A 25589-nucleotide genomic window follows, 5' to 3' on the forward strand; every position below is an offset into this window, starting at 1 on the left:
TTTTTAGGTATGATGATGGTATTGTAAATATCTTTTAGTGATAAATACTGAATTATTTGTGACTGAAGTAATATCATGACTTGGATATGCATCCAAATAATCTGAGTTGGGAAGGGGCTGAATTGAGTAAGAATGAGTTGAGAACAACCCTGAGTTGATTATTGCCAGAGCTGAGTGATGGAGTCTCATTAAATGATTCTCCCTTTTGCAGAGACTTAAAATTTTCCACTTTTATTAAAAGCTCATGAGTAAACCATAGGCCAGGAGGGAATATTCACAACATGTGTAACTGAAAAGACACAAGAACTGCTAGAAATTAGCAAGAAAACACACACAACCCAACAGGAAATGGGCACGGGCTCCAAGTCACAGAAATGGAAACAATATATGAGCTAGTCAATAGCAAGATGGTCCACTTCACTCACGATCAGAAAAACACCAGTTGGGGATCCCTGGGTGGCTCAGCAGTTTAGCGCCTGCCTTCGGCCCAGGGCCTGATCCTGGAGTCTCAGGATCGAGTCCCACATCAGGCTCCCTGCATGGAGCCTGCTTCTCCCTCTGCCTGTGTCTTTGTCTCTCTCTTTCTGTATGTCTCTCATGAATAAATAAATTTTAAAAAGAAAAACACCAGTTAAAACCCACCTCAGGCCCGGGAGTGTTGGTAGAGATGTCAAAGTGTCAGCACACTCCTGCACACTCACAGAGGGATTGTAAACAGGTATTTAAAAAAAAAAAAAAAGTAAAACTCATTGGTGTTTAAAGTACCACCCAACTCAGCAAGTTTGCCCTGAGACACGGGTCTCAGGGAAACACTGCTATGTATAGTGGACGTAGGAAGTGCTAATAAAGGTTCACCAGGATCGAAGAGAGGCAGACTATGTGTGTCTCCTGACCAAACACATGGCCCCAGTGACAGCAATGTTTGCAGAAAAATTACACCTACATCCCAGCCCCCAGACCCAAGTGCCAATTCAAGAAAATATAAGCAACAGAGAGGCACAGAGAAGATCATGGCAGAGGTGCCATCAGCCAGTTTCAAGTGGTGACACGACTCAGGGTCTTCCACAAATACAGGTTAAGGAAGAGAAAGGAAAGAGAGGTGAAGGAAGATTCATCAGCAAGCAGTTCAATTTAAGGACAAAGAGAGTGGGATGGTGGTAGGCAGGGGCTGGAGGAGGGAGCAATGGGGCACCAAGGTTTAACGGGACAGAGCTTCAGCTGGGGAAGAGGACAAGTCTCAGGAGATGGGTGGCAGTGAGGGTTACACAACAATGTCCACATACCTACACCACACCAGCCATGCTGAACACTAGCTAAGATGGTACATTTCAGCTTATATTTCACTAAAGTCAAAACAACTACATTAAAAGAATAATAAATAAACACACAGATGTAACCAATGACAACACAGAGATCTCATGTGGATCCTAGTGTCTATACAGAAATCAAGGGTTATGGAGGGATGACAATATTATATTTATGGTTTCCTTTTTTTTTTTTTAAAGATCTATACAAAGAGGTCTAGAGATGAAGTAACACCTAGTATCTGATTCAAAATAATAGAGAAGGGAGATGGGTGCGGCTAACTTTAAACAAGACCGAGTGCACTGAGGACAGTTCTACTTGATGAGGATACAAGAGATTCTTTAATCTGTGAGCATCTAACATTGGACACAATAAAGCTTTGAAATGAAGATGCTATTACAAACATGTACTAAAGGAAGAAATGCTCTCAGCATCGCAGTTTATGATAGCAAAATAATGCAAACAACCTAACTATGCATTAAAGTGAAACTGGATTAAAATTATCATGGTACTTCGTGCAAGAGAGAACTCAAGAGTCAAGGAAGTGAATGAACCCGACCAGGGCCCCTCAACCAAGGTGGTTTGGCCCCCACCCCTCAGGGAATGTCTGGCAATGTCTGGAGGCATTCTTGGATATTGTGATGGGGTGGGGTGCTACTGGCCCCTAGTGGGTAGAAATCAGGGGTGCTGCTAAACATCCTATGATGCACAGGATGGTCCCCAGAACAAGTAATTATAATCATCCCCCTTATCTGTGGGGGATATATTCCAAGATGCTCACACTGGATGTCTGAGCTGTGGACAGTACTAAACCCTACATATACTCTGCTTTTCCCTGTGACACCTATGACAAAGTTTAATTTACAAATTCTGCATCTAAGAGATTAGCAACAACAGCATGTAACAGAACAATTTTAACAATACCCTATAATAGAAGATTTGAGTGCAGCCTCTCTCTCAAAATATCTTATTGGCCTCTATTCTCCCTTCTTCCTCATGATGACGTGAAGATGAAACAATGCCTACGTGATGAGATGAAGGAGGTGAGTGATGGAGGTGTTGTATGTAGCATCCAGCTACCAATGACCTTCTGACAACTCATCAGAAAGAGGGTCATCTGCTTCCAGATCCTGGCAGGTGGAACCACAGCTATGTGGGGACCACCCTAAGTGGCCCAAAGTATCAAGAGGGTCACAGTTTTAAATTCCTATACTAGATCTGTGTGAGATACGCCCCAAACCACAATACTGAATTAAAGACAAACAAAAAACAAGGGGCAAAGAGATACATACAGGTAACATCACGTAGGTAAAAGTTACACAAAACCCACGACTGTTTGTTGCTCATGTAAATTTACGTGGCAAAGTGTAAAAACAGGAAAGACAGGGCTATACACCAATTGCAGAATATTGATTATGGGGTGCGGGGGCAGAAAATGATGCAAAGGGGAGACTTCAAATAGACTCGGTATCGTGTGTTTATTCCACCCCTTCCCACCCGAAGCAAACCCAAGTGTAGGAAAGGTCAATGCACATGAAAGCTGGACGGTGGGTACACGAGCACTCGCTCTCTCAGTCCCTGTACTCTTCTATACCCTCGCCATTGCCAAGGATGAACAAACTGAACAAGGTGGCTGTGGGCAGCAGAGGCTGCGAGACAGACAAGGCAAGCAGAAGAGCGAGGCTGAGACCTTCCCAGGTGGGAGCACTCACCGGTCCCCGCAGGTCAATGAGTTCCTGCCTCATCTGGGACACGAGGGCGTCCTTGGCCACCAGAGCCCTGTGCAGGCGTTCGTTGAATTCAATCAGCTCACCGTGCATCTCCGCCACCTGGAACACACAAGCACCCAAGGGTGAGGCTCAGAGGGCAGACCCATGCTCCACCCCCAGTCCCTGGTCCCACCTTTTCTGGGGCTGCGACTTGCTGGCAAGGCAACCGGGAGGTTGTGGGGGTGGGAGACAGAACACCACTTACCTATGAACTGTGCAAATGCACCTGTAAGTCAAACGCACCTGTGACCTAGTTGATGTCAATGCTACAGAAGCAATAGTCCACAGTTTACAGGCACGAAAGTGCTCTATCAGGGCCTTAGGTTTTTATCCTTCATGGACACTTTCTTCCTCATCTAGAGCTGTGCCTGCCAAGAATGACCCCGCTTAGGGCACAGTTGAAATAACTGACCACTTCTGTTCATCAGGGTCTTGGTTCTGAAAACCAAGAAAACAGAACCAAAGTCTTGTGGCGATGGTGACAGTGACAGTGACTGACACCACAGCAGAGACACCACTACCTCTCAGTCACCACTTGACTTATGCTAGGGAAATCCTTTCCGTGAGCTCCTTGCATCTTCGTGATGCTGGCTCTGTGAGGCAGGTATTATTTCTGCCTCTCAGAAGGGCAACGATGTCACAGGGGAGCAGCAGCTCAAGGTCATACCGCTAACAAAGGACTGACTCCGGGGCCCTGGCTCTTGACCACTGGGCCACGTGCCACCATTCCACCATGTACACTGTGCCCACATGCAGCCCATTCAGGCCTGCCATGAGCCCCTGAACTTGTGCATGTTTATTCAATACCCTTGGCTCATTCCCAAAAAATAAAAAGAGGTTCCCCTAAAGTAGTCTATGACTGATGTACAGAATGAACCACGTGTCTTTCCAGCTATTAACTTACAAAAAGCACAATGATATCCTGTGGTCAAAACAGAGAGTAATTTTTCTGATTACTGAGCGATCATATTGGGGCTTAAAATCAAATTCAACTACAATTATTTGAGCAGTTCAGGGAAATGTGAGATGTCATGCTCTTTAGGAACCTTCAGAGAAGAATCTTACAACCATCTTAAAGAGAATCCCTCGAGAATTCAGAGGTCAATAGACCCTCCCCCATCCCCATCCCCCTGATTTTCCCAAGATCACCCGTCCTTTACACCACAGATTTCAGCCAGGCACAAAGCATGTTCTATTTAAGACAAAAAATATCAGACCGTTGATACTATACGTAATATAGTATATGTAAATACTATATGTAAAATGTAAAACATACTGTCAGAATCAAGAAGGGATATAGGGAGACGTTTTGTGGGAAAAGAAAAGATCATTTACCTAAGTCTCAATGTCTCAGGAGAACTAAAAAGAGGGGCCATCCTCTTTTCTTTCTTTCATTCTTTTTTTTTTTGGGGGGGGGGGGATATGTTGTTATATAAAAGGTAAAAGGCTAAAAAGCATAAAAGGAAATAAACAAGACATTAACATTAGTCAAGGGGCATATTTTCTTCCCATTATTTCTATTTTCCCTTACTTTTTAGTTTGCTGATAATGAACACTCTTCCATTAATCAGTGGGTATAACCACTTGGGCTCTGTAAAAGAATTAAAATTCTTCACCTGAAACTAAAGGCAGTCAACATAAAATGCACCGGGCTCCCAATCAAATCCTGATGCTTCCTTCAACTTGCTCCGTGAATCCCCAACCCTGTTCGTGGCAACTCCCTGTCACTTAAGTGCCCACCTTCTTTCAAACCAGGGTGAGATGCGAAGTGAGAATGACACAAAAGACATTGCAAGTACCATGCAATTAACACCGGGAGATAAGTCAGGGAGCCTTTAACCAGCTTCTTTTTGTACAGACCTAAAATGAATATTTCCCAGTTGCGTTATTCCTTTTGTATAGAAAAAGCTTAAGACGATCTTCTTTTGGCCTTTCACAAACAAATAACCAATCGCTAATAATGCCTGTGCGGATCCTCCACACAAGAAATCACATAAATCCTCCATGAGCTTCCTCAGGGCGGAGGATCCATTTACCACACAGTAAGCAGGGAACACACAGCTTGCCAGTATTACTGCTAAATACCTGCTAACATGCCCCCACAAAACAGAGCTTTAAATAAATGCCACCGGCATTTCCAGAGCAAAACGGGGTTTTACTTTGTCTTTGTTTTGCTTTGTTTTACAGGGGGAGCCAGAGTGTTAAAAACAATTTTCCATAAATGCATAAAACATCGAAACATCCCAGCTCGCAACAGTATTTATCACGAGCTGTCAAAACCCCGGTTCTCTCTTGCAGCCAGAAGAGTGACTTGACCACGTCAGACAAAGCTTTCATTTCACGAGGGAAGGGGGGTGAGGGTGTAGGGGTGGAGGAGATCCAGTAGAACTGAGGAGACAAACCGATAAAATAATTTTGACCAATCATTAAAACTGCAATGTTCATTGTTACTAAGCTAAGCTCTGAAACTCCGAATTTCTAGATTAGATATCCCCACATGCAGCCACTGAGACCAACAGCTTTGATCTTACATAAACCATGCTGAGCTTACTGTTCCTTGAATAACTCTTTCCAAGTCTAGTGCGACTAGAAATGGATTCAAGACTCCGAGAGCCTCAGAAAAGCAGCGGAGATCATAGAAACAAAAGACGGCATCACAGCCACCGCCTGCTGGAGTTTCTATGAGGCTCTGAGGGCACTTCTGGTCTCGCCTGCCCAGTCTTTATTTTCAGCAGCCATGGACTTGCAGGGGATGGGACAGACACTAGCTGCCCTTCAGTCCCTTCTTGGCTAAGCAGACCAGAATGCTCTTCCCAAAGCAACATCGGATTTTCTCACCTGATGATGTTTAAAACCTTCCTGGCTTCCCACTGCCCAAAGGATGAATAAAACCCTCAGGCTCAGGATCAGCCTTTCTCTAACCCCATCACCTGCTCACCCCCTAGCATCTAAAATTACGCAGACTTGTAGGTCTTCTATGTCCCATAGATGTGCTGAGCTCTAGGAGGTCACCCGGAGACAGGGAGGAGAAAAGCATATCCAGCAGAGGAAACTGCAGGTGCAAAGGCCCAGAGGTTACTGGAGCTGGGGCCGGGGGTTGGGGACCAGCTGAGACAGGCAGTTAAGGGCTCAGATTCTGGTGCCAGACAGGCTTGCACCTGATCACTTAGAGTGTGCTCTGGTGCCAGGCTCAACTGTGAGGAGCCTAAAGCCGCTCACCTACAAAACGGGGATTCAATGCCCTCTCTACTGCCTGGGGCCACTGTGCCACCGACAGGAGCAGCCCCACCTAACAAGCTCTGCGCTGCTCAGGAAGAGAGCTCGTTGTACAGGATGGCTGATCACATAACAGTGGAATGGAGGACAGGGCTGTCTGCAGAAGCCAGGTGCAAAGGGGCCACACGTGCTTTACCAAGGAACTCAGCTGTGGAGAGAGGCTCGCCACCCCCCAGTGAGGAAATGTCACCAACACAACTGCTGACCATGTGCCGGGCCTTATTATGGGGGAGGGGGCAGGAAGGTCCTGGGGTTCACACCCCAGAGATCAGATAAACAGAGCTCGCCAAGAGAGGACGGCTGGGAAAGAGGACGGGGCATGAGGGAAGGGCTCCCCCAGAGAGAACATGCAGGACTCGCTCACTTCTCCCACCAGCCTTGGCACATGCCGGGCAGCCTCCCACCCCCCACCGCTCACTATGCCCAGGGCCATTTTGAGAGGTACCTCATGGATTAACAAGGTGCATGGGCTCATCAGTTACCCTTTGGGTTTTGCCCTTCAGGTTGGAGAGAAGATGGTAGAAAGATTCAAGAAGTCTAAGTCACAGGCTGTTTGGCGACATCTATCAAACCTTTAAAACCACACCCTGGTGACTTGGCAAATCTGTTGCAGAGTTATCCAGCCCCTATACTTGCACCTGTGCCCAGAGCACCAGTTTAGCTCCAAATGGCTGGAACCTAAATGCCCAAGCACATGGGCTCACCTCCTCTTCCCCACCTCTGGCCCCTTGGCAGACATCACTAGTCGCCTGCTGCACTCCTTCCCCACGGGAGCACCCAGGCAGCCCCTACCGATCAGACACTTGGCCTGTGGATGACACCTACTTGGTATCTCTGGCATAAGGGATGGGGGAAAGCGTCATCAGGAAGGTGACATTTGAGTTGGGCTTTGGAAGACGATAGCTTTGGAACTTCGGGAGACTGAGCAATCCACTCCAGCTGGAGCATCAGAGAAGACGATTTCCAAAAATAAGGTGGCTGTGAAAAAGCTTTTAAGTCTGTGAAAATCCCAGGAATTATCATAATTACCTGCCAAATCACGAAAGAATTATAAATTAAAAAAAAAATACCTCTGGCATTTCCTTTGATATCGGAATGTTTTATCTAATCACATTCAAGCCAATCCTGCTTCTCCCTCCCCTCAGCTACCTAATTAGACACTTCCCTGATTAACCGGGCCAAGACAGGCCCCCAGTTTTAACAGCAATGGAGGCTCTTCTGGTCACATACCCCAAATTATGTGAGAACATTCACTTAGAGGTCTCCGCACCGTAAGTCTTATAAGATGCACATGCTGTTCTTTGGTCCCCCCAACACAGGCTGCGGGGAGGGATCCAGGCCCTCTCTCTGTGATGAGGACACTGCACCTGCATCTAGGTAGAGAGGAGCACCTTGCCAGTGCCCATCTGTCTTAACCTGCTTTTGAGCCTTTTCCAGGCAATTCCATCGATCCGCTCACGTGACCCTCGCTCACATCCCTCCTGCAGGCTGGGCCTGTCTTCCTCAAGGCTCAGAGATGCCAGGCTGTGAGACTAAGGTGTGGGAATCAGGAGATGACAGGGTGGGATGGCCACTGTCCTCTGTGCTCTCCGCACTCCACCTTGGGCTACAGGACACAGCCAAGCCCTCCGGGGGTTAAGGAGAAGAGTGTGCCCCACAGGGTGAAGGGAAGTAGTGCAGTGTAGCCCAGCGGCTCCCAGAGCAAGTCGATCATCAGCCAATTCAAGGGCTTTTGAAAAATAGAGATTTGTGGCCCTCACCCTCAGGAACTGACGGGGGTGGGGGGTGAGGGGAAACCCAAGGAACTACTTTTTAAAGATTCCACTGGCCATCCAGATTTGGGAGCCACCAGCAAAGACAAAAGGGAAGCATTTTACACCCTGAGCTATGAATTGCAGTTGGGCTAGTCCCTCATTGTAGAAAAACTAGTGTTTCAACCTGTATTTGCAAAAACAGCGATGTCACAGAAGCTTTTCCACGTGTCAGCTGTTTACTTCCAACTTCTCACTAAGGTGAGCAAAGCCCCAAGCCCGAGAAAAACTAGTTCAAGCCACATGCAGTATAGTGCATGCAGTAGTGTGCTCGGTCTGTAGCCCTGCTGCCCAGAGGGGCCCAGGAACTGGGGCTGAGACGTGGACTGTGGGATCTGGCTACCAGTCTGGAACAAGGGAAGAACAGGAGTTGACAGTACAGGTCTACAAATATTTAACACAATTTCATATGGCTATGAAATCCAGGAGTTCCATGGTTTTTCTAGGTTTTATTGTATTGTACACAGGTGTCAGTCCGCAATGAATTGGCAATTTTCTTAAAAAAAATAAAAATAAAAAACCCAGATCTTCACTCCAAATAGGCTGAAAGGCACCTATCTACATACAACACATATGCTAAATTTAACAATGTCTTCTACTAATTATCAGAAATAATTATGAATAATGATGAAAAAAGTAAAAATATAATCCCTTTTAGATAAGAGTCGTTATATATATACATATAAAACAGAACCAATGCCATCAATACCTGTCCTTCTTTCAGATGGATATACGTTATGTTCTTGTCCAGTGTCCATCTGGGCTTGAAAACTAAGAAAATTACCAACGTTAACTAAAATAATGAGTATCCACAGCCAGCCCAGAAACAGGTCTGGAAAAGTTATAGCTGCCATCAACCTCTCTGACCCTTTCCTATAGATGCCTGAGTGGGTTCACTTCCCAGGGGAGGAAGGTGAGGCTCAGGGGCTGAGGAAGTCTCAGGCCACAGAGTCCACGAGTGACAGCTGAGATCTGAACCCAATTATCATGGCTCCGAAGCCTGTATTCTTTCCATCACTCAACCCTTCAGGTGATGGTAAATCACCCAGCAAGGGAAATGCTGTGATTGTTTGGGGTGAGAGGAAGCCCAGGCTGACAGAGGCCAAGAGCCCTGTGTAAGGCCAACAGCTAATGCCCTGCCAGGGCCACAACTCTAGACCGGATCTCCAACTTCTAAACCCAGGCTGCTCCTTTGCTGGGGGCAGGAGACTCCCAAGGATGAGAAATAGTGGGGGTAGGGGGGTTGCACAGTGATTGTGGGGAGGAAGAGTCAGGGTCACAGTTCACTTACCCTGCACTAGGGCTGCTCCAGCATCTCTTCGGGAAGTACCTCATGGGATGCTAGGGCTCCTTAGGAGGAGAATGCTCTTACTTTTCCTCATCTTAGAGCTGAGGGAACAGTCACAGAAAGGGTGAGCGTCTTGCCCACTGCCACATAGGGAGCCAGCAGCACCGGAACCGAGATTCAGTTCTGAGCCTATGTTTTAGACACTCTACCCTGCCCTCTCCACCCACCATCACCAGGATGCTGAGCCGCTGTCTCAACAGCATGGGGCCTGCCCAGGGGTGATGAGGCTGGGCTTGTGGACTCAGAGCACTGCCCCCAGGCAAGCAACACCGGCACACTCACCCTCCCACCCCAGACAATGCACTGTCACATGCACACAGGTGTACACATTACTGTACACACGTGTCAGGAAAGGTACTGACACACACACGGGGGCACACAGCCTAGGAAAGGGCACCATCGAACATACATGGGTGCGCACGCGAGCACACATGCACACACTCCGAAGGAAAGGCACCATCGGACACACATGGTGGGTGCACGCACACGCACACACACACCCAAGAAAAGGCAGCATCCACTCTACAGAGCACAGCTGTCATCGGCAGGCGGCAGAAGACAGCCATGTGGGCTCTGGCTGCTTCCACTGCCCTCTGGGCCTCCAGAGGCCCAGCCTCAGGCCGTTCCACAGACATCCACTCCCAGGAGGCGCTGGCGGTCCAGGAGGGAGCACCCAGGGTAGGCAAGAACCTCTGCTAGGGCAGGCCCTAACTGTGGAACGCAGAGTCCCCAGGAGAACCGCAGAGGACATTCTGGGAGCATGCAGGCCACCCCAGGATGAGGCTTCTGCAAGGTGGTTTTTGCTTCATGTGAAGACATTTTGGAAACCAGGTTCCAACATGAAGACAGTCCAAGGGCCTATTAGGTATTACTTGAAGATGTTCAAAATCAGGATGGGGCACAAAAAACAAGAGAGCATGGAGGTCAAATCCAGGCCGTGTCCACCCACTGCTGTGTGACCGTAATTTCACATCTCTGATTCATACTACCTTCTTTGCCAAAAGAGGACACTATCCCTTATCGTTCAGGTATGTCATGAGGAGCCAAGAGAGAGAGTCCGGTAGCTACCCGGTGCTCATCCTGGTGAATGCTCCTTCAGTAATCATGATGAGCACTTTCTAGAGGCGGGCAGTGGTCCAGGCACTTTACACATTAGCATATACAACAAGCCTGGGAAGTACAGCTCTCTGCCCATTTTACAGAAGATGAAACCAAGGTTCAGAAAAGGCAAGCAATTGTCCAAAGTCACAGTCTGCGGGGCGGGGGGGGGGGGGGGGGCAGTAACCCCAAAGCTCACAGCCCTACATCTCCTGTCTTCCAAGTCTCTCTGGTTTCCTCCTTCCTCCCGGGCTACCTTTCGCTGTGATCCTGCTGAGCTGGTGGGGGGCTCGGGTGGGGTGAGTGCCTACTGTTGCTGAGCCCAGGAGCTGTTCAGGCTCCCTCCAATGAGGCAGCAGCTCTGCAATCTCGGGATTGGTCCTCCTCGACATCACATCATAAAGCTGTCAAGTGACACACTCAACCGAAGCCTGAGACGGACCCATCCTCAAGTGCCACCGAGATAGGGCTGTGTGGGCTCTGCACGGTCACCCAGGTAAGTAGAAGCTTGTAAGGAAACCCTAGCGATAAGAAGTTCAATCTGAAAAAGCCTCCCTTAATCGCCTCTGTAGCGAGCCCCTCCGTGTTCAGAACCGCCAGGCTCGAGAGAAGTAACACTTGATAACATTTGGCTGGGATTACGACTTAATGGGGGAAAAGAAACACCCAGAACTAACAACAGCTCAATTAATAATGGGATGCCTCTGAGAAACAGATGTTTCAGTAACTGTGACAGCCCCGGCGCAGCGCTGCTGGGGCCCGGGCCCCAGTGTTGGTCCTCATGTCTCCTGATGCGTGACCTTTCGGAGAATACACAAGGCGAGCCGTAGAGAAAGGTCACACGGAGCAGCAGCTGCGAACAGCACAGATAACACCTTTTCTTTGCTGCCTTTGCTAATGGCCCTTAAAGAGCAAAGGAAGCATATATAGAAACCGTGATAATAAAGTAGCAGCCAACACCTTCCCAGCAGTTGAGACAAATGAGCAACGGCGGGGGGGGACAAAACCGTGAGTTCCAGCCCTCTGCTGAAAGATGCATTCACACAAGAACAACACAGAGACACTATGCAGCTGCAAAGCTCTCCAACAGGTCCCCTCGTCTATCACCCTCCTGTTGGAGCATCAGCAGAGAGGCTGCCTGGAGTGGTGGCCAAGGTGTGCACCTGGAGTCACCAGACCACCCTCCCACCCCCATCCCCGTCCTAGCAGAGGCTTCGGCCAAATTGCTTTTACCTCTCTGGGCCTCAGTTTCTCCTCCGTAAAATGACGTTGGTAACCGTGTAAAGGTCACAGGGCTTTTTAGAGATTTAAATGAGTTAACACATAAGAAGTGTTTAGCTTAGAGCTTGGCACGCACTAAGCACTCCGTACTAATAGCCATTATTTGCTATTAACCAGGTGCCAACAAAAGCAGCCGGTGCCACAGGCCCTGTACAATCGAGAGCTTTAACCTCTCTCGGATCCACTCCCTCTCCTCCCGCCAGTCACCTGAGCCTTGGGTCAGAAGCACCCCCATCTCCCACCTGGACAAACACGACAGCCCTGCTCCCTGTTCTTGCTCTTCACCGCAATCCCAAACTAATGCTCAAACAGCCCCCCCCCCCAAAACCCAAACCAGATCGCACCCTTCTCAGCCTAACACCTGTCAAATAGTGACATGATATCTGCAACTAACCTCTAGATGATACGGAGGAGGGGGCCAAGGAGAGCTAGCACGCGTTAGGCCTGGTCTTGGAGGAGGAACAGCGTGGGGCCTGTAATGGGCACGGGGAGATACGGGACACCATTTTGTCTACACTGAAATTTGTCCAGAACCCAAAACTTAAGAACAGCATTCAGTGGCATCCTGTTATTTTCCTTGGCATGGCATTCAAGCAGTGGAAGGAGGGGTGAGGGTGATGGACGGGTGAGGTAGGAAGGGGAGGGGAGGAAACATTTCAAGAGAGACTGACGCTCACCAAATGAGACTAGCAGCTCTTCCTCCAACCCTCTCCCACACACACCTCCTAAAAACTCTATCTACCCTTCAAAGCTTAACTCAAATCTCACTTTACGTCTTTCCCCAACTACTCTGATCCATTCGTGCATCGTCTCCATGAAGGATACATCAGCAGCTGCTGTTTTCTGAACACTTGATACAGATCAAGCATGTGCAGGGCCATTGATAGAGGATCTGTTGGACAAATAAAAAAAAGTGCACATTCTAGGTAGCCACAGCCTAAGCTCAGTGAGTGGGGCATGGGCTGGATACAGCTCCTGCTGGACTCTGAGCACATGCTCTTGTGCAGTGTACAACCTACACAACTGTACACAGTAGCCGTCAACATTCTACCAGCTGCTATTGTTGCTCCCATTTCATAGGGGAGGAGAATGAGGTCCAAAGAGTTTCAAACACTTGCCCACGATCATCAAGACGTTATCGCAATAGCTAACATCTAAATCCACATTCTTTTTGCTACACAAAACTCCTGCATGAGGAGGTATGGCAATGCCGTGGCCAGCCTCTACGCACCCAGCAGACACTGCTGTCTCCCACACAGTTCACAGTCCTGAATGGAGCACAGGATCTCATCCTCTCCACACACCGCAGCTGGGATCCCTACCACAGCCAGCAACAAAACCAGACACTTCCGGGGCTTATTTCTGCTGGATCAATTATGGGAGGGTCAGTGGTGGAGAAGAGGACAAAGACTCCTTTCTGTTAACACAGGAGATGATGCAGTTTACCTGGCATCATACAATGGCTGTAATTATAACCTATTACAAGTACAAAATACTGTGTTTGGCTGAGCTTGTGAAAATGGGTCAGGAATTACTTTAAAAAGCTCTGCTGGCCTCTCCTTTCAAAAGCATTGCTTACAGGCTGGCTCACGGAGGACGACTATTGATTCCCAAGGATCCTGGAGTTAGGAGGCATCTCCACAGGGGCCTCATCCACCTCCCAGCCCGGGAAGCCTTCTCCTGCCTGCAGAGCAGGGACTAAAGGCAGTGGAGGAGGGGGGGGGGGGGGAGGAGGGAGCCCTCATCACTAAGAGCAAACATTTACTGAGCACGTACTCTGTGCCAGACCCGGGTCTCAGCAGGACCCACACGTGAGCTCAGGCTCAGCTAACCTGTGAGGTCCGGCCACAACATATTCCCTTCTTTGGAGGCATCTCTGCAAGAGCTGAGAATGTTCAGACTCATCCATTCAACAAGTTTCTGTGGAGCACCCACCATCCACCAAGCCCTGTACTTCAGCACTGTAAATACAGCAGCCAAGAAAAGAGATAAAACCCCTGCCCTGGTGGTTTCTGCATGCTAGCTACCATCTCCATGGAACAGGTGAGCACATGGAAGCTTACAGAGGTTAAGTCCTAATCAAGACTTACCAACAGAGAGCTTGGGATCCGAACTCAGAGCCCATGCTCCTGACTACCATGGGGTATGATCTCTTGCAGTTCCGGAGTCATTATTTTATAAAGTTCTTCCTGCGACCAAAGGTGCCTCCCTGCACATGTCCAGAACTACTACCTCATTTGCTTATTTGGCCCTTCGCTGGTGTGCCAGGCACTGTCCTGGGTGCTGGGCATCCATGGTGACCCTCAGGGAGCTTCCTGTCTCCATGGGATTCAGACTCTGATGGTCCCCACACAGTGTGGCCAGTGGTGCAGGAGGAACATAGAGAGGCCCCGACTCAGCCTGGGCCAGGGGAGGGTTCCAGAAGTTATACCAAGTTGAAGTTTGCAGTGCAGGAGGAGGTTAGGCAGCATCAGGCAGGGGAACAAGTTAAAACCCAGGCCCCCACCTCCAAGCCTGCATTCTGAGCTCTGTCTCCTCGGCTGTCAAGTAGGGATCCGTCACACAGAACAGGCAGGGCTGCTAGGAGAACCAAGCAGGACAGGAACAGACTTCAGAGCACCCAGGGTGGCACCCAGGAGGGGCTCACAAGGGGACAGCTTCTTCTTACCCCCCAGAGCTGGTTGCCAGACCAAGGAAGTTATATAATATCACGTATCCAACACTCACTCCCCATTCCAGAGGTTTCTTCAAAAAATATTTCACCCTGGAGTGTTGTTTTTACATTTATTGTGCAGGGTGCTAGAAAGCACAGAATTTCATATAAAGATGTAAATTCTGAAATTATATGGCTCTTTGTCATATTCCAATGTCTTCTAGAAATGAGGGGAGGCCAGCATGCATTCTTAATCACCTTCCACCAGAAGGAATACAGAGACCTCCTGAATATTTCAAACACAGCTCAATCTATTATGCCCAAGTTTCAAAGAGAAGAAAGTAAATGAAAAACATTAAATTTTATGAGCATCAAAAAAAATGTTTTCCTCCCTGGAGAGTCCCCCTTCTTGTACCGCACAGCACTCGCCTCAAGCTGAGAGGGCCCCTTCTGGGATGGGGTACACCATCGTTGCCAAGTGGTGAGCTGGGGACACAGACGTCCGCCTGTACAGAGGGAAGGTCATGCTCAAGTCGAAGCGGACAGTGTGGGGCAGTGATTTGGAAGATGAACTTGGGAGAGCTGGACAGCCAGGATGAGGAATCCCACCGGCCAGTGACTTGCTTGGTGACCTTGGACAAGCTGTTCAGCCTCTCTGGGCCTCAGCTTCTCCATCTATAAAGCAGTGGCCACAGAAGCACTTATATCACAGGGTCACTACTGGGATTAACTGAGTCCATACCCAGGGAGGGCTCAATCAACGGTGCCACAACTATGACTCTGATTCTCACAGCTCCTGGTGACACAAGAAAACGTGTACCCTTGTAACATTTCTTGAAGCCCCAGGGTCGTCAGGATGAAAAGACAGGATAGAATGGTTTAGAAAACAAAAATTGAGAGGTAGACAGACTGGGTCTGATCCTGGGGCCACGCCTGGTGGGTTGCATCCCATGACCAGGAGTAATTATCATTTCTCCCCAGATCTGACCATTTCCAAGTCCCGACGTTGAGACCATACCCTCTTCCCTGCAGGGACACTGTGCCATTTAACTAAGATCCTATATGTACATCAGCACTGAGAATACAGCCTGGCCTGCAGCAAGCACTCCACAAACATCACTCACGTCTCTTCCTTCCATGGAGGGCCATGGAAATAACTTTTTCCCTGGGCCACTGGAGAGCCAAGACATGTAATGAAGATAAATATAACAGTATCACAGTGGTTCCCCATGACCGACCCCTACAGAGGGGCTCATCAAATGGGACTTTCCACTGTCTTCTAGCACTTGAGCAATCAATTGCCCAGTGAGACCATGCCCACACCCCCCAAATCTGGTAGAAGTAAAAGGGAGTTCACTTGTTCAGCAGCATGTATCAAGCTGGGGGCAGAGGGTGGATAAGGCTAAATTTCTCTCCCTACTGGCAGAAAGCACCGGTCTAGAGGTGGACTGAAATCACAAGCCCAGGGCCGCTCTAGCCCTAAAGTGGGAAGGACACAGGCACAAAGGAGTCCGTGTGGCCGAGAGACCAGCGCTTGCCTTTCTACTCCCTCATGTCTCCCAGGGCCCCACTCAGCAGGGCACAGGCACCTGGCTACTCTGGCCCATGGGCTCCAGGTAAAAACATGTCACTTCCAAGTCTCAGCAAAGGGCTGCTGCTCGGGGACTCTGCAGCTGTCCCCGCCCCTGCCAAGTGAGAAGGCCATGTCCTCCAGACAGTGTGGCTGCGAAACAGGGGAGCCTCTGTCGGCCCCAATTCTTGAGTGACTGCATGGAGCAGGCCACCTCCACCCTTGGCCCTGGACAGCTCAGGCTGGACACACAGTGTGCACAGGAAATCAACTTTTATTCTTGTAAACCACTGCAACTAGGGAGTGCTTGTTACTGCAGTACAGCCAAGCCTATCCTGAATAACAGAATCCTTCAATGAAACAACTTTCTATCTCCTGGACTCCCCGACGATGGGCCTGGAAATCTGCAGAATGGCACTGAGCCCAAAGAAGGTTGTGAGAGCTGCTCTGAGCTCAAGCAGCTTTGGGGGGCTGACCATACACCCTTGGTCCCAGTCAGCATGTGCCCTGACCTCACCAATCAGTACATACCACCCCCTTGGCCACAGGGATTGGTTCAGGGATGGCAGGAGGCTCAATTCCTCAATTCCAAGAATCTTGATGGAGAAAAAAGCCCTCTCTCATCACCAAAATTGCTCAGCTCATAGGATGTAAGCTGGACCTGCTAAAAACCAACAGAGAGCGAGCAAGTGAGCCTGCCTAAGAATGAAGACCATAAAGAAAACAGAAACAAGCAAAAGAAGAGCACACCCCCATTTTATCATTTGACCCCTGCATACTGGCTGGCCCAAGGTCAGTGTAATGAACCCTGGGTGGGTACCCAAGGTTCCAGGAACCACAAGACTTCATTTTGTGCTGAAACCCACGTTGCACTGGGTCTTCTGTCCTTTAGCTTAGAGTCCTGAATACCAGAGCCACCAGGTAATGTCTAGTCTCTGCTTGAACACCCTTAATTACAAGCAATTCACTACCATTCATCTTTATATAGTGATGACAGCAGGTTCCTCCTTTTGTGACTAGAGTCTGAGGACTGACCCATGACCATCGGGTTTGAAACAAATGCCCTCCCCTCCCCCAACATCCTTTTATATTTAAGGGGACTCACTAAACTGCAGCGCAGCATCACGAACTCTCTCCTGGGAAATGCTCTATGGTCTTGGGCCACATATATGGGCCCCCCATCTGTAAGGTGAGGGATCTGGGGATACAGAGAATTAGATGCAGTCCCATCTCCCAGACCCTTGCCACTGGGTAAATCAAGAGGTTTAGGACGATGTCCCTTGTTCAGACAGACAGCCATGAGGGTAGTGCGGGCTGGGGGTTCAGGCAGACCTCATACTATGAGACCCCACACAAATTACATGGCCTCTCTGAGCCCTGGTTTTTCCATCTGTCAAATGGGAAGTCAAGGATACTGATGTTCCAGAGCTGTTAAGAGAATGCGGAACCCAATGCACAGCACCAGATACATAACAACTGTGTAAAAACAGAGTGAGTGTCGTCATTATCCGGAACATGTCACAGTGGGAAGGCCGGCAAGACGGGATGGCTCCTCTGCTACCCTGGTTCTGGGAATGACAAAACAGCTCAGGACTTACGAGCAAGCTGCTAAAGAGGGCTCACCTCCTCCTCTGTAACCCAGGACCCCAAGTGCCCCTCTGCCCTGGTTAAGGACGCTGACTGCACACCGACACTCTCCTTTTCAAAGAGAACAGACACTTCACCATCAGCATGTCAAAAAGGCAACGTCTGGCCCAAACAACTCATCACCCTCCGACCCTCGCAATGACTCAGCCCCTGAAAACACTTCTCAGACATTTAGGTGCAACTCTGCCTCTGCCAAGAAGGAAAACCCATCTCGCAACACACGGGAGGTTCTCCAGGGGGCAGGTGCCTCACAGGCCGCCCGCGAAGCACTGCAGAGAGCACGGGACTTTGGCTCGAGGACGCAACACATCCCAGCTGACGCAGCCAGCCGAGGGCAGCCCGGAGAGCATGACTCAGCACGCACTCAGCCCCTGAAACGTCCCCTGTGTACCGGCTTCGGGGCAAGCTCTGCGTGCTCACTCGGTGCTCTCCTTCCCAGGATGGGAGGGCAGCGGGCCAGATCCAGGGTGGTGGGGGAAGGTGCTGAACACCGCAGCTAGTGAGGAGCTCAACCCCTCCATTCAACATCTGGCCAATGGGTGAGAGGATGCTTGCGAGCTTTCTTCTCAGACTGACATCTTTAAATCCTCTTTAGGGGCCCTCGGCCAGTCCTGGGGTATTCAACACCACGTGTACGTGGAGCACCAATAGATTTATACCTCCTTCTGGGAACCCCAGACACACTTATTCAACTGCTCACTCATTTACTTCAAAGTAAATGGCCTGAAAAGCAAACTTGATTTTCCTCCCCTTGCAGCTGTCCCCATTACACCAGATAACAACTCACTGCCTTCCATTTGCTCAGGCCAGAAATTCTGGAATCCTCCCAGACTCTTCCTTCTCTCGTAGCCCGCATGCAACCCGCAGTAAAATCCAATGGCTCTCCTTCCACAGCAAGTCTAGAACCCAGCCACCCTCTCACTGCTTCCCATCAGCACGCTGGTCCAAGTCACCATGTTGTTTCACCTGGATTCCTACAAGAGTACCTAGGTAGTCTTGCCACGCCCTGCCCTCCCACTTTCAACCGAGTGGCCAGTGCACCTGCCATCACTGCTCAAAATCTGCCAGTGGCTCCCCTATCACTCACAGTCAAAGTCATGTCCCTAAGAAGGGCCTACGAGGCCCGATCTGACCAGGCCTTTATGTCTCTGCCATTGTCTCTTACCATGGCCCTTGACCCCATATCCAGCCTTACCAGCCTCATTTCTGTTCTTTAAACAAAAGGGCCTATGCACTTGCTATGTCCTTTGCATAGGACTTTCCTCCCCCGGATAACTAATCACCAGGCCCATTCCCTCTTCCACCAGTGGGCCTCTATTCCTGGCTGCGTAAGTAGGAACTTGCAGGTCCACACTATACAAACCCTTTCTCCCTACTCCCGTTGCTCCCCATCCTTGTGCTGATTTCAGTATAACCTTTCCTGACTACAGACTACTTTTCTTCATATTCATTTCATCCCCACAAGAAGCAAGCAACAGGATGGCAGCGATCTTTGTCTTGTGTCCACTGCCATACCCCCATTGACCCTAACAGTGGCTCACATAAAGTACAGAGAGTGTGGGGGAAGAAGAATATATATCATCTCTAAGCATTTTTTAAATGCTATGTTAAATGCTTAAATGTTGGAAAAGCAAGCATTAGAACCCCAGGACATATTTCCACAGTGAGTGACCTACACCTGCAACCTCTGGCTGCGATGTAAATTAGTGCAGTCTACCCGTAACGTGATGAGATTAGGAGAATGGGCCTTCAGGAGGTTATTAGAACACAAAGGTGAAGCCTCCATGAATGGGATTACAGCCTACCTTGGTCTCTTCACTGTGCACTGGGGTCTCATGCTCTAACAAATTATGAAAAATAAATGTATTTCTCAACTGTTCGGGAGGCTAGAAGTCCCAGATCAGGGTGACAGCATGGTTGGGCTCTGGTGATGGCCCTCCTCCAGAGGCAGACCATCTGCTTCTCGCTGCATGCTTGCATGGTGAAGGAGCCAGGGGCTGCTTCCAGCTCCTGTGACTAGGGCACTAATCCCACACCTGAGGACTCTTCCTTATGACCCAACCATCCCCATAAGCCCCACTTCCTAACACTATCACCTTGAGTACTGGGTTTTCAACACAAAAATTTGGTGGGGACACAAATATCCAGACCACAGCAGGGCCCTTAGAAGAGGAGACCAGAATGCTTCCTCTCTCTCTCCACCATGTGAGGGTACAGGAAGAAGACAGCCATCTGCAAATCAGGAGGTGGGCCCTCACCAAGACATGGATCTGCTGGAGTCTGGATCTGGGGCTTTCCAGCCCCTGGTGTCTGCTGCCCACCTTTCAGCAGCCTGCAGAGACCAAGACAGACCTCTCACTCAGAGGTAGAGGACAACAATCTTACCATGGGGGATGGGTACCATGAGCCTCAGGCCATGGTCCATGCCATGGTGCTGGGACTCCTGGGTCCTGTCCTGGGGGCAAAATGTCAGCTCGGCTCACTGCATCCCCAGCGGGAATGCAGAGGGTGGCCCTGTTCCACTGTCCTGGATCGCAGCCCTAAGCCTAGGACCTTACCTCTTCTTGTGCACTGGGGTCTCATGCTCAACCAGAGATGGTGCAGTTTGGGTAGACTGTGGTCATGTTCAACTGTTGGATCTCTAGGACAAATCATGTGCCTGACACAGTTCATGCTCACAAATCACCAATAAAGTGACTGCTGAGACACTGAAACAACCCAGAGGATAGAATCATCCAGAAGAGGTGAGGGAAAAGCCTGCCCTCATTCCTTTCTGCTTACAGGGTGTGCTTCCACATAAACTTTAAGCCCCCATCTATGCCTGCTTCATAGATTCCAGCGTTTTCTTTGGGGATGTTTAACACGAACACCATCACCATGTTAAGTGATGCTTTCTCGCCCAAGACTTTTGAAAAGGGAAAGTGTGTGGCCAGAAGAAAGGAGGCAGGCTTGGAGGCAGGGGGCCTCAGCGGACCCACCTCTATGATCATAACTGTGAGTTGGGGCAGGCAGCCCGAGCTTCTGGGCCTCGGGTCCCACACTAAGAAAGGGCTCTCGTACCTGCTCACTGGCAGTGTAAAGAGCCAAACTGTGTACAGAAAGCTCCAGGGACAGTGCTTAGGATACAGCAAGCATACATCTGATAGGAGTGAAGAAGGAAGAAGGAAACACCACAGAGACCACTAGCCCCTGACCGCTGGCTTCCCCAAGGGCACACATGCTAAGAAAGGCTAGTTCAGAAGCTAAAGGAAAGCTCTGGGGCCTTTTCAACAGAGGCAACCATTCTGAATGTGATATCATCTCAGAAGCATCCCCCACAGCTGAGAAATCTCCATCACACTCGAGATCACTGACTGGAGCCTACAGACATGAACTACACCCAACTCCATCCCCCTCTGTACCAACGGTCAGTGCACCGCTTTTCTGAGGTCACGGTTCACTCCTTTCACAGACAGGACCTCCCTGCAGCACCCTGGGTGCCAGACGCCTTCAGAGCACTTTCCTCCAGAAGCCTCTCCCCCATCCCCCCTATCCCCACCCACAGGCCTGATCAGTCTGCCTTCAACCCTCAGCAGGTCCTGTGTCTCCTACAGAACTGCTTCAAGCCCAGGCCATTCTCTCCAGCTCAGGGATGCTGTGACGCTGACCCCAGTCTAAACCCCAGGATCCCCAGCCCCCTGCACCACACACAGGAGGCCCACTGAGTTCAGGAAGTATCACGGCTCAAGTACGAGAACTAGGACCAGGACCTGCAGCCAGTGTAAGAGGACCAGTCCGGGCTCAACATATGAGCAGAACTCCTGATGCTGACATTTGACCCTCAACAGGACAGGATGAGCCTCTGTAAGGTGGTGAACTCCTCATAAGCACAGATCTCAACAGGCAAAGGCTGGTCCCAGCCAACCCTTCCAGCTTAATTTCACTTTTTTTTTTTTTTTTAACTCCCTATGTCCTGATACAGTGGTCTCCTGGTTCCTCTGATGAGCCCTGCCCCATTTCAGAGTCTCCATAGACCTTCCCTTTCTCTTCTTTCTCACCACTCAGAACTCAGCTCAAACATTACCTCCTCCAGGGGGTGATCCCTGGCCACCCTGACCACAGAGGCTCTTCCTAGCACCCGCTTTTGTTCGCCTCGTGCCTGTCTGTGGGCCAGACCCCATGACTACTTCCGAACAAAGTGGCAGAAGTACGGAAACGCCATTGCTAAAATGAGATGACGGGAGACTGAACCCTCACTCCTGCTCTCGCCCTCTCTGTTTCTCCCTGGTTCCCTCAGAGGGGCCACTGCCATGTGTGAGCTGTCCTTAGGAGAGGCCCCGGCCAGTGGGGGCCTGAGGCCCAGAGGGGATGTGGCCTGTGATACGGTGTTGACAGACCAGCACATCCACTTGTTGGATGGCAATTTTTGCCACAAATCCTCAAAATGTTGTTTCAAACCCCTATGTCGGGGAGTCTTTTTTTTTTTTTTTTTTTTTAATGCAGAAACCACAACCAATACACCTAGACTAACTCTTCACTGACAGCTTGTTTTTAGTCTGTTCCCTTTGCTAGAACTTAAGCTCCACGAAGGCAATGCCAAGTGCATCTCGCATGCTCGTGGGCACATCGGCACACACGCCCGTGTCTGGCAATGACACTGTGTCTGTGAAATAAAAAACACAGCATCAACAAATTTCCATAAATCTCCATCCAGAGCAGGATGTCTCTGGATCCCACTCCCTCCAGCGTTAGGGTTCTGTGACATCAGCTACACTGGAAATGGTCCCTTGGGACAGTCACCCTGGGAGGGGCTCCACACACTGAAGAGGACACTCAGAGGTTATGAGCCAGAGGGACCAGTTGACACTGGTAGAAATATGCCTACCTTCCAAGAGCTGTCTCACCTCAACCTGTCACCATCAGGTTGGCCTCACTTCCCCTCATTTTACGGATGAGAAGACAAGAACCACGCTGCTGAAGTAACTGGCCAAAGCCACTCGGCTGCTCAGATTCAAAGCCAGGTCCATTGGATTCCCAAAGCGGGGTGCTTCCCTCCACACTACCGTGAATGTCAAACTAGTGCTTTGGCAAAATGAGTCTGAAAAGTCAGAGCAACTCTGCAGATGTGCCCTCGCTTTCAGCAGTTTATTCTGGAGAAGGAACTGGCATGTGATCTCAGTACTGACAGACTAATATCATGCATATGTTGCTTTGTAAATTTAGTCACAAATCAATAATAAAACATGTCTTTAAAAATAACTTGTTGCTCCACCAGGGGCATTAACACACAAACTTTCACTGCCTTTAGTACAGAAAAAAGAAATCATCACAAGAAGAGACTGGGGATGGGCTGGGCGTGAGGATGTGGCTGCAGAAGCCCTCGCCTGGATCCCCACATCCTGGGGGCTGGGGCAGGCTGAGCAGGTGATGGAGGAGGTATGGGACACACTGTTCCTCACTTTCTATTGGGGGCCTGTCTGAAGGGAAGGAATTTTAAGAGACCAGGAACGTTCTGGGATGTGCTGAGCCAGGCTAGCTATCTACTTTCTCAGTTGCATAGGAGGTAGGAGCTTCTCTCCACTAAAAGGATGAAGAGTCTCAACTAAAAAGAACAGACTGCAGTCAAAGAAAATACTTACTGGCCAAGGACCAAGCCTTCGGGTGGTGGGATGATATTCAACTGAAATAGGCACATCTGAGCTAATATGGTGGCAGGAGCCAACATCCCTGGGTCTCACCCATTCTTTGACAACACCTTACACCTCCACATACACCATCTCCAACCTTCCAAAGGAATCTCCTTGCTATGGACTCTGCTACTTATTACCTAGCACAGACTCCTCCCTCCTTACAAGAGAACCTGGAGCCGCCTTTGCAAAACCCAGAAATTAAAATAAAAGGTGACCATGTTTAACTTTACATGGAAATGACCATGTAACAAGGTCAAGAATCTAGGCTAGCCTCATGAGTAACATGACCAGTGTGGTCACACAGACCGGTGCTCAGAAGGGGCGGGCCATCTTGAAATCCTTAATAATTTTACCTTCGAACTGGTGCTTTGCAAGTGAAGTTGGATGGGCAATAGTGAGTGTGCATGAGCAGAGGACACACAGGTTCTTGGCTGCCTGCTTCCCTGCCTGCCTGCACCTAGGAAGCACTGCCATGCTCCACTCCTGACAAGGGCCCGGGTATGGCGCATGCCTGCATAGGTCAGGTCATAGCACAGGGCCTGTGGGGGTATGCAAGTATCCCCATGCCCAAGGGATCACGGTGTTAAAGAGCGAATAAAAAGTTTTTAAAACACCCTGACAGGATAAGAGAGAGACTGTGGAAGGGAGGAAGACACTGTCATCCTATTTTTTCAACAAAGCCCAGCACTTTCATTTTGCATTAGGCCCTGCAAATTATGTAGCCAGCCATGCGACAGGCAAATGACAGGTCTAAGGGAAATATTTCTATAACACACATGACGACAAGCTCTTAGAAATTATCAAATGAAAGGGTCCCCTCTCCCATTTCTCACCACAGGCATTTGGCAGGATTGATGCCACCCGCATTCCAAGTGATTGGTTCAGGGACAGCCACATCGGAGTGTACAAGAAGGGAAGAGATGCCTGCAGAGGCTTCTGGAAAGAGAGGTTGGCTCTGCCTCCTTGTGGGTGGTATGAACAGAGGCTGGGAGCTCTGGAGCTGCTGAGGGGGTGCCTAACAGAGATGGGGGTGCACACAGCTTCGATGGACAGGAAGGAGGGATGTGGTCCTTCATGACCACTTCTGAGCTGCTGGGCCATGCCTCATCTGCAGCTGCCTTTTCCAGGACTGTGACAAAAGCAGAGAGTCAAACTGGTGCCTTGGGAAAGGTGACCTTCAGTGGGTACCTTAAAAGATCTCCATTTAGCAGCTTTGGGAACACCGTGGCACTGTGACATGAACAGGGCTTTTAGGGACAAATCTAGATCTGTATCCCAGCTGGATCACCTACTAGCTGACCCTGAAAAGGTTACATAACTTAGGATCAATGTCACATACTCAGTGTCCTCGTCTGTAAAACAGTCCACTGCTACCTGCTGCTTAGGATGATTATGAAGGCAAAACTGGGGGGGGGGGGGGGGGTGGGGGGCCTGGGTGGCTCAGTTGGTTAAGTGTCTATCTCTTGATTTTGATTCAGGTCATGATCTCAGGGTGGTGAGATCAAGCCCCACATCATTCTCCATGCTGGCTACAGAACCTGCTTAGGATTCTCTCTCTCCTCTTCTTCCCCATTTGCATCTCCCCCTAAATGTTCACATGGTCTCCTTTTTTTTAAAAAAAAAAAAAAAAAAAGGAGGAGGAGGAGGTAAAATTGAGAAAAAAAAAATTTCTCAAGAGCCTGGCCAATGCTGGAATTCAATTAATGTTCAGCCCCTTTGCCTCCTATGGCTTCCTCTAGTGCCAGACTCAGGGGATAGCTATGGGGAACCAGACTTGCTCGTCCCTTGGTCTTTCATCTTTAAAATGGAGAATCAAGATCTGTCTCTTGCCACCTCTCCAAAATAACCAAAGAAGTACAAAGGTCACCAGTTTTCATGCAAACTCTAGACAAAGAGAAACCACCGTATCCCTATCACTTTCCCATAAGAGAACTCTTAAGGTGTTAAAGTCACCACAACACAATGAGCAGCCAGTGAGATGAGCCAACCTACCAGACCCATCCGAACAGTGCCACAACAGATATAGGGCAGTGCGAACAGAGCCTTATGTCACCCACCAGAAGCTGGTTTGGGTTTTTTTGTGGCCTTTTTTTTTTTTTCTTTTAAATCTCTGCCAAGAACGACTCTGCAGTCAAATTTATTTATGGCTCCCATGCCGTCGT

At 49.4% G+C, this 25589-nt stretch overlaps 1 protein-coding gene across 8 annotated transcripts in view; it reads right to left on the minus strand.

Moving 5' to 3' along the window:
• Positions 1–25589, minus strand: part of SNX29 (sorting nexin 29) — a 528683-nt gene that overhangs the window by 187577 nt on the left and 315517 nt on the right. For all 8 annotated transcript variants that reach the window (XM_038540328.1, XM_038540324.1, XM_038540323.1 and 5 more), the window contains exon 16: positions 3018–3134. In XM_038540328.1, the coding sequence (XP_038396256.1) occupies positions 3018–3134 (117 nt within the window). The remainder of the gene's footprint in view (positions 1–3017; positions 3135–25589) is intronic.

The sequence above is a fragment of the Canis lupus genome, chromosome 6 (genome assembly GCF_011100685.1).
Source record: "Canis lupus familiaris isolate Mischka breed German Shepherd chromosome 6, alternate assembly UU_Cfam_GSD_1.0, whole genome shotgun sequence".
Classification (NCBI taxonomy): domain Eukaryota; kingdom Metazoa; phylum Chordata; class Mammalia; order Carnivora; family Canidae; genus Canis; species Canis lupus.